General features: G+C 41.7%; 1 protein-coding gene across 1 annotated transcript; it reads left to right on the forward strand.

Moving 5' to 3' along the window:
* Positions 1–1288: 1288 nt before the first annotated feature.
* On the forward strand, positions 1289–2916 carry LOC138202281 (urotensin-2 receptor). Its single transcript, XM_069156164.1, has one exon. The coding sequence runs from the start codon at positions 1429–1431 to the stop codon at positions 2506–2508; it is 1080 nt and encodes a 359-aa protein (XP_069012265.1). The 5' UTR covers positions 1289–1428; the 3' UTR covers positions 2509–2916.
* Positions 2917–12034: the final 9118 nt, after the last annotated feature.

A 12034-nucleotide genomic window follows, 5' to 3' on the forward strand; every position in this document is an offset into this window, starting at 1 on the left:
CGCATGTAAAAGTAACGCAAGGAAGGATTATGTGACCAAGTCGAATCCAGGAGGTGACAATGCTTTTCTTGAGTTATTTTCTGTTTCCTAACCGCAACCATGTTGTTTTTTATGTTAACCCCAACCAAGGGTTTTTCCTAAGAGTTAAATTTTCCTGTAAATCACATGGCCGTATGCATGAAGTAGGTTTTATTTACATCCACTACAGAAAAACGTGAAACTGTTGTGCCTAGAGAGGCCAAAGTGTGGCTATCTCACGTTTTGATGTCGTTGACCGGCGTGTCTATTTCACATTTTGCCGTGATTGGAGAAAAAGATGAGAAAAGGGCAACTTCATCAATAATACTGGGAGGAAAAGGAAAATCTCAAAGATTAATACAAATAATAAGCATATATTAAGTTTGTAAATGACTAAATATAACTATATATACTGTAACTAAAAGAAGGTCTGCTTACATGCTTCTGCTTCCTGGATAAGTTCATACTTAAAATTCTAAACACATTCATCTCATTAACCAATAATTAATCTGATGGCAAAGTAGCTAGTAGAGTGTTGCCCTTGAAAATAAAGGACAACTGATTTTGCTGCCAGAGAGGAAAGCCTTAAACAAGCTGACTCTCTGAAGTGAAGCTGCAGCCTTAATACAGCAGCTCCAGGCTAATTGGTGATTTTGTTAAACTATAAAACTATTCTGACATTTTCAAAAATGTCTTTAATTTGATGTGAACTTCTGGCAAAACTTCATGAAAAAATGTTGTAGTGTTTATAACTGTCAGGATAACCTGGAGGAGCAGAAAAGAAAAGCCATAAATCGAATCTCTGGGAGAAAGTCAGTGTGTTTTAAAGCACACATAGTCAGTGCAAGAAAAGTCAATTATCTGTGCTGGTTCGACTCTTATCAGTCTCATTTGCTGGAAGAAAATGGCCCATGGAAATTAACTGGGAGAGATTTTTTTTTTTTTAAAGATTATTGCAATAATTAATTCAGAAAGTATGTGTGTAAAATTGGCTCTTTCTGGTTTCAGCAAAGACTTTTAATCTCAAAAGGTTTGCTGCAGCTGCCATCCGAACTTTTTTTTCCCGAATATTTTAATCTCATACCTGTCAAAGTAAAAAAAAAAAAAAAAAAAAAGGCACCCTTTCCTCTTTTCTCCTCCACTGTGTCTTATTCATCTTCTTTCTTCCATTTGCACAATGTTTACAGCTGCGTCCATGAGACGGCTGGATGGCTTGTGTATTTTTGATTTATTATCTTCACTGTGAGTGTGGTGACGTCAGGAGCAAAGAGCAGCAGGCGGCGAGCAGAGAGCTGGATATGTGAGACGCAACCTGTGCCGGTGCGCATCTTTCCAAACTTGTCCAGCGCTGTCCGCGAGCACGGAACCAAACAACAACAATCCGGACCGGGGGGATCATCAGCGCGCGCAATGAATAACAAGTCTTTAAATGTGAACACGAGTCCGGCGCGGGTCGGCGGCTCCGGGACTGTGGATCATGAACTAGTCATCACCTCCACTTTCGGGACGCTTCTCTCCGTCGTCTACATAATCGGAGTGTCGGGGAACGTGTACACGCTGGTGGTTATGTGTCACTCGATCCGCTTCGCCACTTCCATGTACATCTCCATCATCAACCTGGCTCTGGCGGACCTGCTCTACCTCTCCACCATCCCCTTCGTGGTGTCCACTTACTTCCTGAAGGACTGGTACTTTGGGGATGTGGGCTGCCGCATCCTGCTCAGCCTGGATCTCCTCACCATGCACGCCAGCATCTTTACCCTCACCGTCATGTGCACGGAGCGCTACCTCGCCGTCACCAAGCCGCTGGACACCGTGAGGCGCTCCAAGAGTTACCGCAAAGCTCTGGCGTGGGGTGTGTGGCTGCTCTCTCTGGTGCTCACTGTGCCCATGATGATCATGGTCGCTCAGACCACTAAAAACACTCCGGATGGGGGAGTGAAGAGGATGTGTGCACCCACCTTGGCGCCGCTGGCTTATAAAGTATACGTGACCGTCCTGTTTGGCACCAGCATCATGGCCCCGGGGCTTATCATCGGCTACTTGTACGTGAAGTTAGCCCGCACTTATTTAGAGTCCCAGCGCAACTCTGTGATCAGCAAAGGCGGCAAACGATCACCGAAACAGAAAGTGCTGATCATGATTTTCACCATCGTGCTCGTGTTCTGGGCGTGCTTCCTGCCCTTCTGGATCTGGCAGCTGCTGCCTCTGTACCACAAGCCGCTGAGCCTGGCCTCGCAGACGCACACCTGCATCAACTACCTGGTGGCGAGCCTCACGTACAGCAACAGCTGCATTAACCCTTTCCTCTACACGCTCCTCACCAAGAACTACAGGGAGTACCTGAAGAACCGGCACCGGAGCTTCTACAGGTACACGTCGTCGTTTAAGCAGCGGCCGCCCAGCCTCTACTCCTGGGGGAAGTCCGCGTCCTCCAGCAATCAGTTCGAGTTCAACTCCGAGACGTTGGTCATGGGGACACTGAAGTGACTTTTGAGCTGCGTGTGAGAGGAAAAAAAGCTTCTGAAACGGGAACCACAATAGGTAGGTACCCCAATGTCACCATTACGCACAGGCCGGAGTTACACCGTGCGTAAAACACGCGCTGTGGTGGCCAAAAGTTCGGGACGTGATTTGTCACTGAGGGTTATTTTCCAGCATCACAAAAACCTTTGATCACAAGATACTTGTTTGTAGTCAGAGATAATCTGAATGTTATTCCATCCATGCCTGGCCGTTTTCTTACAGAGTCCCACTGAGCCCTGTTAGCACTATCTGCTGCTCCTTCAACCCCTCAGCATCAGTGGAGGAACTGATCCTGCACAACACAATGCCACAGAAGCTGAATCGTGTTAACCCTGAGATCCCAAGTGGCACAGCCAAAACACTAAACACTAAAAATCATCACCATATAGGAGGGGAGGGGGAATCCTTTTCTTTTTCCCATGTAAGAAATGTATGCATATGTAACAACAGGAACACAAAAAGGGTGCAGGTGTTGCAACCTGGTATGATTTTAAAGGAAACATGTCAGTGTCACATTTGCCTCATTTAGGCGTGAAAAGTGCTGCGGTTCAGGAAAAGATCAAAGTTTTGACGGGTGACACCGACTTTATGGTCAGTTGTGTCAATACGGTGGGCAAAATTCAAAAGTTAATTATTTCATCATGATGCTAAAAAAAAATCATAAACAATTGTCTATCAGACATTCCTAAAATCCTATTTCTATTAGACAAAACAAAGTAAAAAGAGAACAAAAAATTCAGGGCTCTGATTAAATGTAGATGTGGTGTAAAGATGCTGTTAAATATGAAAAAAAATATTTTGTGGAAGTGCAAGTTATTACAGCAGGGAACTCATAAATAAAGGACAGCTGTGTTCTCAAATGAAAACATATTATGTTACACTGTCTGTATTTTCTGTTAATGTTACCACGGCTTGATTAACCTGCTGGGGGACCGGTGACCCCACTGACCCTCCACCTACTGACAAGGCTGGATTATCAATCAAGCAACAGACCGGGAGCCCCAGAAGGCCCCAACGTCATCTGTGGATATTATTCTGTGGTAATTTGATTTGTTAATATGCACCACTATAGTGCACAATTTAAAATACATTTGTCCCCTTCGTATCCTCGTGGCCCCATTTTACAAAAAGGTTAAGTGAATAAAGTTTTGATAATCTATGTTAATCTTAATGTTATGCTTGCATTGTCCTTAAATTTGTGTGTAATCAAATTATCACTCAATACATACGAAACAGAGCTAAAAAGTTTGATCAGGATAAAAAAAAAAAAAAGTATATCCCTGCCCACCTTCTGTACAACAATATGTATTCCACCAGGTTGAACAGACAACTATCATGGGTCGCCCAAAGCCCGGGTTTACTCCATGTTATTTGGGGAAACATAATTCATGTGCCAATTTGTTGGAAAGTTTCACCAATTTAATATAATATTAACTTGTAGAGGGGCTCGGTGTTGACAACAAGTTTTAGGGCCTTTATTTTAGATTATGTTGTATACATGTTATTATGTTATTTTTGTGATTCTTTTTTTTTCAAATTGCCCTAAAAATCTAGGCAAATATTAAATATACCCATTTGACAAACAATTGCCAGAGATTTTTCTCATTCTTGTTAAAACAATGACTTTACAATAATACAATAAAATTGCTGACAATTGATTTGCGTTTGACGGACCAATAATTTCAGCTCTCTGAGGCTCTTTGGTTTCTATGAGTGGAGAAATAAGGAAACTGAAATGTGTTGCGGTGGTCAGTGGGGACAAAGCAGCACAGTTTTGCCCCGGGGTCCTGTAGGAGTTTAATCCGGCCATGAAATGATAAAGTATATAGTACATCCTGCCGCCTCCAAGTTCTCCAGTAAAACGTGCCCAACCCTGCTGGACTTCTACTGAACTTGGGGAAACACATTCAGGAATATGCATCGTGGGGACATGGGGTTAAAGTGTCAACCATGAACTGCATCGCTCCTGGTTTAAACATGACCGGGGCCTTTGTTGCAAGTTATTCCTCAAGTCTCTAATGAACGCAAACTGAAATAATAAAGATGTTAAAACAAGATTTTAAAGCAGGACATGTCTACAAAAAATGTATTTTGTTAATAATGCTGGGCCTGTCTTCGCTGAAAATGAGTGACTCCCTAAACAACTAAATTAAGTTGTTCAAATTACTATAATATACAGTCAACCTTTTGGGGTTCAGTTGGATCTGCACAGTTAGTTATTGATCCTTAGACACAAGTATTCCAGTGCTCGAAGTTCACTTCATGCGTACAATCACATCACTGATTAAACCAAAACAGTCGGTCCCATGGTGAGTAAAACCAGACGAGTGTTGAGCTCTGGGACTGACTTTAGATGATCTGAGTCCACATCTAGGGGCCAAATTCACAAGGATTCCTCGGACTTTAAGTTCCCCCTAGCGACAAAATCCTAAGAAATTCTTAGAATTGTGACGTTTTCTAAGAATGTCCCCTTAAACTTAAGAGCAGATCCTCTTAAAGATAAAAGTTAGTCAAAACATCTTAACCCTTGAGAGCTCCCAAGGTAAAAAAAAAACAAAACTGTGAGGAGCAGGGAGGAGGACTTTTAAGAAGCTCAAGAATTTCTTCAACAGGAGAAAATTGCAGAAGTACAGCGAGGTCGGAGAAATAATCTTCAAACGCTGAATGACGGCATGTTAATGAAACGCTACAAATTATATCATACAGGGATGATGTTTGTGTTCGATCTCATTAGAGACGCTCACTTCTCCCATTCAACACAATTAAGGTAGAAAATGCAAATTATTGCAGAGCGACGATATTTTTTAGCTGGAAAAATGACTCGGGTCCGTCACAACCTTCATCAACAGCGACCACACGAACAAAATCACACTTTCACAGCTTCGTATTGGCACATAGTTCATTTCATTTCCACTGGATGTCATCGTCCATTCTGTGTCCATTATCACCAAGAGTGCATTTTTTGTGATCATCCAATCACATCTTTTAAAAGGCCGCGTCACTTAGCAACACGGTCAACCACAACCTTTCACTAAGATAAAAGTTACTGTCCTTTCCTTGTTCGGAGTTGTTTTGAGAAGTTTCCTTAATCACTCCTAGTCTAAGACTCCCTGGTGAAAAAATGTTTGTCTAAATTAGGAGCTCTCTGAGAGGATTCGAAGAATGTTTGTGAATGCGGCGCCTAGATTCTGGTGGGAGGTGGAAAAAAAGAAAAGGAAAATCCACCTGCGTGGCCAATCGCTTCCACTGAATGTTCACGCTTCCACCCACAGAAGCGAACACACTTCTCCTGCTGTGGTAAACTCCGTGCCAACAACACCTTCTGCTCAGACTAAGCGCTTCCAAACAGGCTTTGTGTGTTTGTTTACTAGAAGAACTGAGCTGTGGCCCACTTACCTGAATGATGAAAGCTGCAACTTTTTCATTGTTGACACAATGAAAAAGCCGATCACCTGATCTGCACTCAATGACAATTAACTTTTAAGAAAGTGATGGTGGCAGTTATTTTAACAACTGCTGTACGTGCCTCATGTTTTATGGAGAGTTTATAGTGTTTTAATTATGATAGCTACTGAAAGGAAGCACTTTTCATTGAATCTGAAGTCCTCAGATCGAACAACCATCTGCTGTAAAACCAAGGTGCCCTCCTTAGATTCAGCAGGCACAGACATATAAACAAACTGTATGTAGTCGGGGAGGATGGATGGTAATATTATGTATGCCTGGACACGCCTGCTTTGTTGTGCAAACACACACTCTGACAGAAACACGTCCTCAGTGTCAGATTTCCTGCAATTATGAAAATGATCAGAATGATATGGAGAGGCGTGACATTTTCAGACTAATGTCCTCGGTGGGATCGGACATTCTGGTCCGCGTTGACTTCTGCGCGTGTTTACATGTCAAATGTCCCAAACTCGTGCATAAAATTCATTGCAGCCGATCCCTCGGTGCCACACCGTCCCAGCATGTGAAAAACGGCCTCTCCTCCGATCTCCTTCTTCCACTCTCCACATATTGTCTGACAAACGCTTTGCTGCACTTCCACGATGCAAATTTCTGGATACGATCAGGCCCGTCTGGGACTTATACACGTACGGCTGCATGAATTCAAAATGCAAGAGCAATCTAGGAGGGATTTGTTGATTTCTGTCCTGAGGCTGTAAAATCTGTTCATCCCTGAGCTCAAGAGAGTCGCCTCTTGGTTTTCTGCAATCTCATACTTTAATCCCAAAAGAGAAACCAGATGAATACTATTGATGATGAACAGATTTTGCACCAGGGAGTGAGTGTACGTTATTTCAATCAGACAAACTGTTGGACCTGTAAACGCTAACCTCGTCACTTTTTAAGTTAGTAAAGTGAACTTGGCAAATAGATGTCAACTTACACATCCGGTAGACACGCAGCAACTTCAGCATTCATTGATCTAAAAGTCCTTTTAGCTCTGTTTTTGGTCTCCACCATCTCCGAAGGAAAATATTTGGTTCCTTAACTGCTAAATGCGACGCTAACGTTACCTTTTTTTTTGTCTGTAATTTGGAACTGAACTGGGCCAGTAGGGTGGGATTTTAGATTTTCATCCTGATAACAGCTGCTTGCAAAACAACTGATGAGAGCAGGTGGGTGTTAAAAACTTAATCTCTGTAGATTAGATCGTTTGATAGATTTATATAGATAATAAAACATACTGTAGGCTATATAAAGCAAATTGAAGCAGCAGATCAGATAATGGGACACGTGCCGGCACTTACACCTCCTTTTTTTTTTAAATTCTAACTTCGTTAGAATATCTATCCATATCTATATTCCCCCTAAACCCTCCAAGTCAAGCTTTCTGCTATAAACTTGTTTTTTAGCCCATGCTAAGATACGTAGCAGGTCCTTTAACTTAAAGCTCCTCTGGAACCACACAAGAAGTTATACAATTGTTTATAAGGCCTCATGACTACCTTACAACTTAAATGAACACGAGAACATGCTACTGAATACAGCTTGTGTTTTAAATCAATACAAAAATCGTGACTTTTAATTTGACAGAACAGGCAAACCAGTGTGTGTCATCTCTTCAGGTGTTCTTAAAATCAAAACCAGAGGAGTCTGTCAAATCATCTTTGTTAAACAAAGTGGAGATTTCTTTTCATCTTTAAAGCTAACAGCACTCTTGTGCTTTGAGATCCTAGTTTTAACACGAGTAAATCCGTGATTCTGAGCTCACGCGACTGTTTTTCTGTGCCGTAAAGCAGTATAGATAAAACTGCTGTAATGTGCAGTTCAATCTTCATGCTGTCGCTTTAAAAATGACATTTTGGCTTTTGGATATCACATCAAGTTGAAGTGGTCTGCAGCTGTGTGTTAACTGCCTATATTGGCAGACACTTCCAAGAGTTTCATTAAATGGGGATTAGTCAAGTCGCCAGAGACGGAGTCCTCACTAGGCTGTGTGGACACGTCGATCTAATGGGGCCTGTTGACGATGATAGTGGTTATGAGCCAAACCACTACAATTAATTAATTAAGCACATATCGTGATAGAAGCCTGTTGAGAGTAAGACTTTGTATTATGTTTCTATCATTTGTTCAGATTGCTTTACAAATGCCCCAATTAATATTGAATCACTGCCCAATGCTGTCAAAGCTTTAGTAATAAGACTGGAGGCAATGCTTTCTTTGTACATTCAGTTTAGCGACGAGTGCTCCAATTACAGCCGTGTTTACCAAAGTTTTGTCCTTAATACAAGATAATGGAGTAACTGGACAGTAAAAGCCAATTAGTGTATTGCATTAAGGCGAGGCCAAAGGAATTTACAATGAACTGTTGGACAAACTCCTTTCCCAAACAGTTAGTAGCTTAACAGTTTAGAGCAGTGTGTTTAGGGCTGTCGTGAGGAAGAGATTTGATATTTAAAGAGATTAAAGGGTTATATGTTTGTTTTTTTGCCTTTTCAAAGTCCAAAATACAAGAGAAAGGATGTAATGAGTGGATTAAACAGTGTTTACCTGCCTGAATCTCAAGCATGTCTGGCTAACTACGAGGGGAAATCTAAAAACTTTCAAGACTGCTCTTTTTACATGTGAACTGATGATGTGCGCTGAGCCGGGGAAAGTTCAAATCCGTGTTAATATTCCAAGACATGTTGCTTTATCAAAATCAGCACCTGAGTTACACACGATTTTGTAAGCAGTGGTGCATTTGGGATTTTCACTATTGACATTAGCAAAAAATGTCACATTAAATTTTGTGTCAAACTCAAGAAATCAGAAATTAAGCATATTTGACCTTTATTTAACCAGGTAATATCAATTGAGAACCAATTCTCATTTACAATGATGACCTGTCAGCACAGTCCTGAGGTGCATGTTTTTGGATGATGGGAGGAAGCCGGAGAACCCGGAGAGAACCCACGCAAGCACAGGGAGAACATGCAAACTCCTCACAGAAAGGCCCAGGACCGGATTCGAACCCAGAACCTTTTTGCTGTGAGGCGACAGTGCTAACCACTGCACCACCGTGCCACCATTATCTACTGTTCATTATCAGGGTAAAAAGATGTCCTTTGAAGTTTATACTTTTGAAGAACCTGATAGATTAAAAAAAAAAAAATGAATGCGAACCGTAGCAGATAATTGTGTTCTTCTTTACAGCGACCGGCGCATTTACTCTGAACGTTAAAGAAAATTAATGAAAAAACGACTTACTGACATAATTATATGAGCCGGAAGACTTGTATACGGTGCCGTCTCGCAGGATCTTGTTACCTTGAAGCCTACATTCAGTGTGTTGCAGTTTTACTTTGACATACCGAGCGCCATCCTCGTTTCAGACGCTGGCATTCCTCCCACACGGCCCTGATCCACAGGCAGGCCTCCTGCTGTGCTCCTCTCATCACTAACGAATGCGATAATAGGTCCCTGAGGAAGAGCAAATCTGTGCTGTAGGCGCAGGAGTTGTTAGTGAACGCGTAGACGTGAAGTCACTCACTTAAAGCTTCATTCAGAGTCAAAGTAAGAATAGGAATTTTTATGTAAAGCACAGCAGGACTTCTTCCACCAGTGACAGAGCAAATCATGTACGTGTACATTTTTGCTAACCGACGCTTTTTTTTCCCCCTCGATGTTGCTTATATTGTCTAATCCATCAAAGACCATCAAGCCAGCAGTTGTGCGCAATTGATAATGTAGATTTAAAGCTACCTTTGATATTTTTATATTAACAACTGGTCAAATGACTGTTTTTAAGGGATAACTCGTAGTGACAAACCCAAGCACCACCCGACGCTGCAATTCCCCCTCAGCTTTCCAGGGTGTTTTAGCCTCTTTTAGCATGATTTAGATTTGATGGCCCACAGCTGTGGTAATTTGGTTCAGTCTCACCGCTCTCATCAATCAAAAGGCCTATTTTTATTTATGTAAGAAAAGAAAATCCGATAAACCCACTGCAAACCTTTGGCTGAACACTAAACAAATTAGGGATACGTTTTTGAGCATTTATTATCCCAAGTGCCAGAGATTTCCATCAGGAGTTGGCTGCAATATCCAGTGGAAAGTGATTTGAAAAACCGTGTAAGTAGTGCTTCTCAACATAAGTGTAAGTTTGACAAAAATATGAATGCAGACTTTGTTTTTCAAAGCAAAAAATTACACACCTCATTTCAAAAGTGGGCATCTCCAGATCTGCAGTAATGGTTCTCTGCTGGAAAACGGCAGATTCCTCCCTTCAGGTTGGGACGGGGTTCTTTTCCCAAGTGAAGGAGTTAAAGTATCTCGGGGTCTTGTTCATTAGTGTAGGTAGTATAGAGCGGGAGAGAGTGGCCAGGCTCAGCCTTAGAGATTGGGGAAGGAGTTCTGACACCCAAGGAGACCTCGGAGTAGAGCTGCTGCTTTCTAGGAGCATCCAACTGGTAGGAGACCCCTGGGTAGATCCAGAACACACTGGAGAGATTAAACATCTAATCTGGCCTGGGAACACGTTGGAATCGCCTAAAAGGAGCCGGAAAATACTGCTGGGGAAAGAGACATGCTGCCGCCACCACCACCCGACCTCTAATAACCGGAAAATGGTTGGATGAATTTCAAAAGTCTGCTGAATGAAAGTCATATTGCACTGAAATGAACAGAAACCAATAGCTGCTTGCATTGAAAAAAAAAAAGGGAAAAAAAGCCATTATAATTTCCCCAAAAAAGAAGCATGGTTTGCATTGAACATGTGAAAATAGCTGCTGGCATTTTAAATCGATTTTTGTGATAGAGCTGCCAACGTAAACATTAATGTATCCAACTATATCCAGCATTAAAGAGCTGGATTCAGCAGAGGATTACCTGCCTTTAATCACACGTGGAGCCCAATGTGACATAGAGTTTTTTTTTTGTTATGATTATTAAAATGGCTTCATGTCATGGAAAGTGACACAAGAATAAAACGGAACATTTTGATTGCTGGAACCTAAACCAAGACAGACTTTTGACGCATCACGTCATTTCATTTACGAGCCCACCCTCTACAACAACTAACACAGAAACTACCATTAACATTTTATTCCCTTGGAAGTTAAGGATTCAAATGGCTGATCGGCAAATAAAATATAAATCAAAAGATGGATTCCAAATTCAAACTCCAGAATCAATAAAGAGGAGATGAGAATGGAGATAGCGGACGGTTCAGAGCAGCTGTGTGGAAAATAAGAAAGGCAAGGATGACGGCTTCTGGAACGGAGGATGGCGTTTGATCAATCGAGCGTTTCCTCGAGTGTCGAGCTCACAAAAGAAGTGTGGATAAGGCGCTGGTAGCAATCAATAGGAGGCGTACACGTGAATAAGACTGGTTGATTTAATAAAAACTTGACACCAATACTCAGGTTCGCTGGTTTCTCAATAATGGAAGGAAAACGGAGGAAAACCAATAAGTTTGAGGCCTATAATGAGGCAAAGAAACATTATTTCTCAGGTCTGTATTTTATTTCAAACCATCTTCACTGATCATATGGAATCAAATAGTAGCACACCAGAAAAAGCCATCGGTCTTGGATAAGGAGAAGGTTCTTTGCAGAGGAAAATGGCTCTCGGGGCGAGGATTTAGCGATGAGAAGTGGATTCAGTACCAGATTTATTTCTCTTCTTCAAGGAATTGATGGCTCTCCTTAAAATGAAAACATCCTATCCTACTTTAGGCTCCGAATCTATTTCGGCAGAGAAGCAGTATCTTCTCGAGCCGTCCCCTGAATGACCGAGGAAAGCAGACGGTGGAAACCTGCCAGGAACCCAAACATAGCTAATACGAGCAATTAAGATGGTGCAAAAAGAAAAGAAACCGCAGTAGAAAATTGGAAAAAACACAAAAGGTCAGTAACAAATAAGAAAACACCTCTACATAAGAGAGGGAGTCCCCAATAACAAGAAGCAAGTCAATACCTGAAATTAAAAAGAAAATTACAGATATTGAATGTGCAGCTACAGTATATCGATGTTATGAGTAGAACCTCACTTTTTCCTT

This window comes from Embiotoca jacksoni, unplaced genomic scaffold (genome assembly GCF_022577435.1).
Source record: "Embiotoca jacksoni isolate LCO1_2020_lvr unplaced genomic scaffold, fEmbJac1.0.p SCAF_20, whole genome shotgun sequence".
In the NCBI taxonomy this organism is placed as follows: domain Eukaryota; kingdom Metazoa; phylum Chordata; class Actinopteri; family Embiotocidae; genus Embiotoca; species Embiotoca jacksoni.

What these genes read in the sequence shown, in the direction of transcription:
- LOC138202281 (XM_069156164.1), top strand. Translation starts at nt 1,429, where the DNA reads ATGAATAACAAGTCTTTAAATGTGAACACGAGTCCGGCGCGGGTCGGC.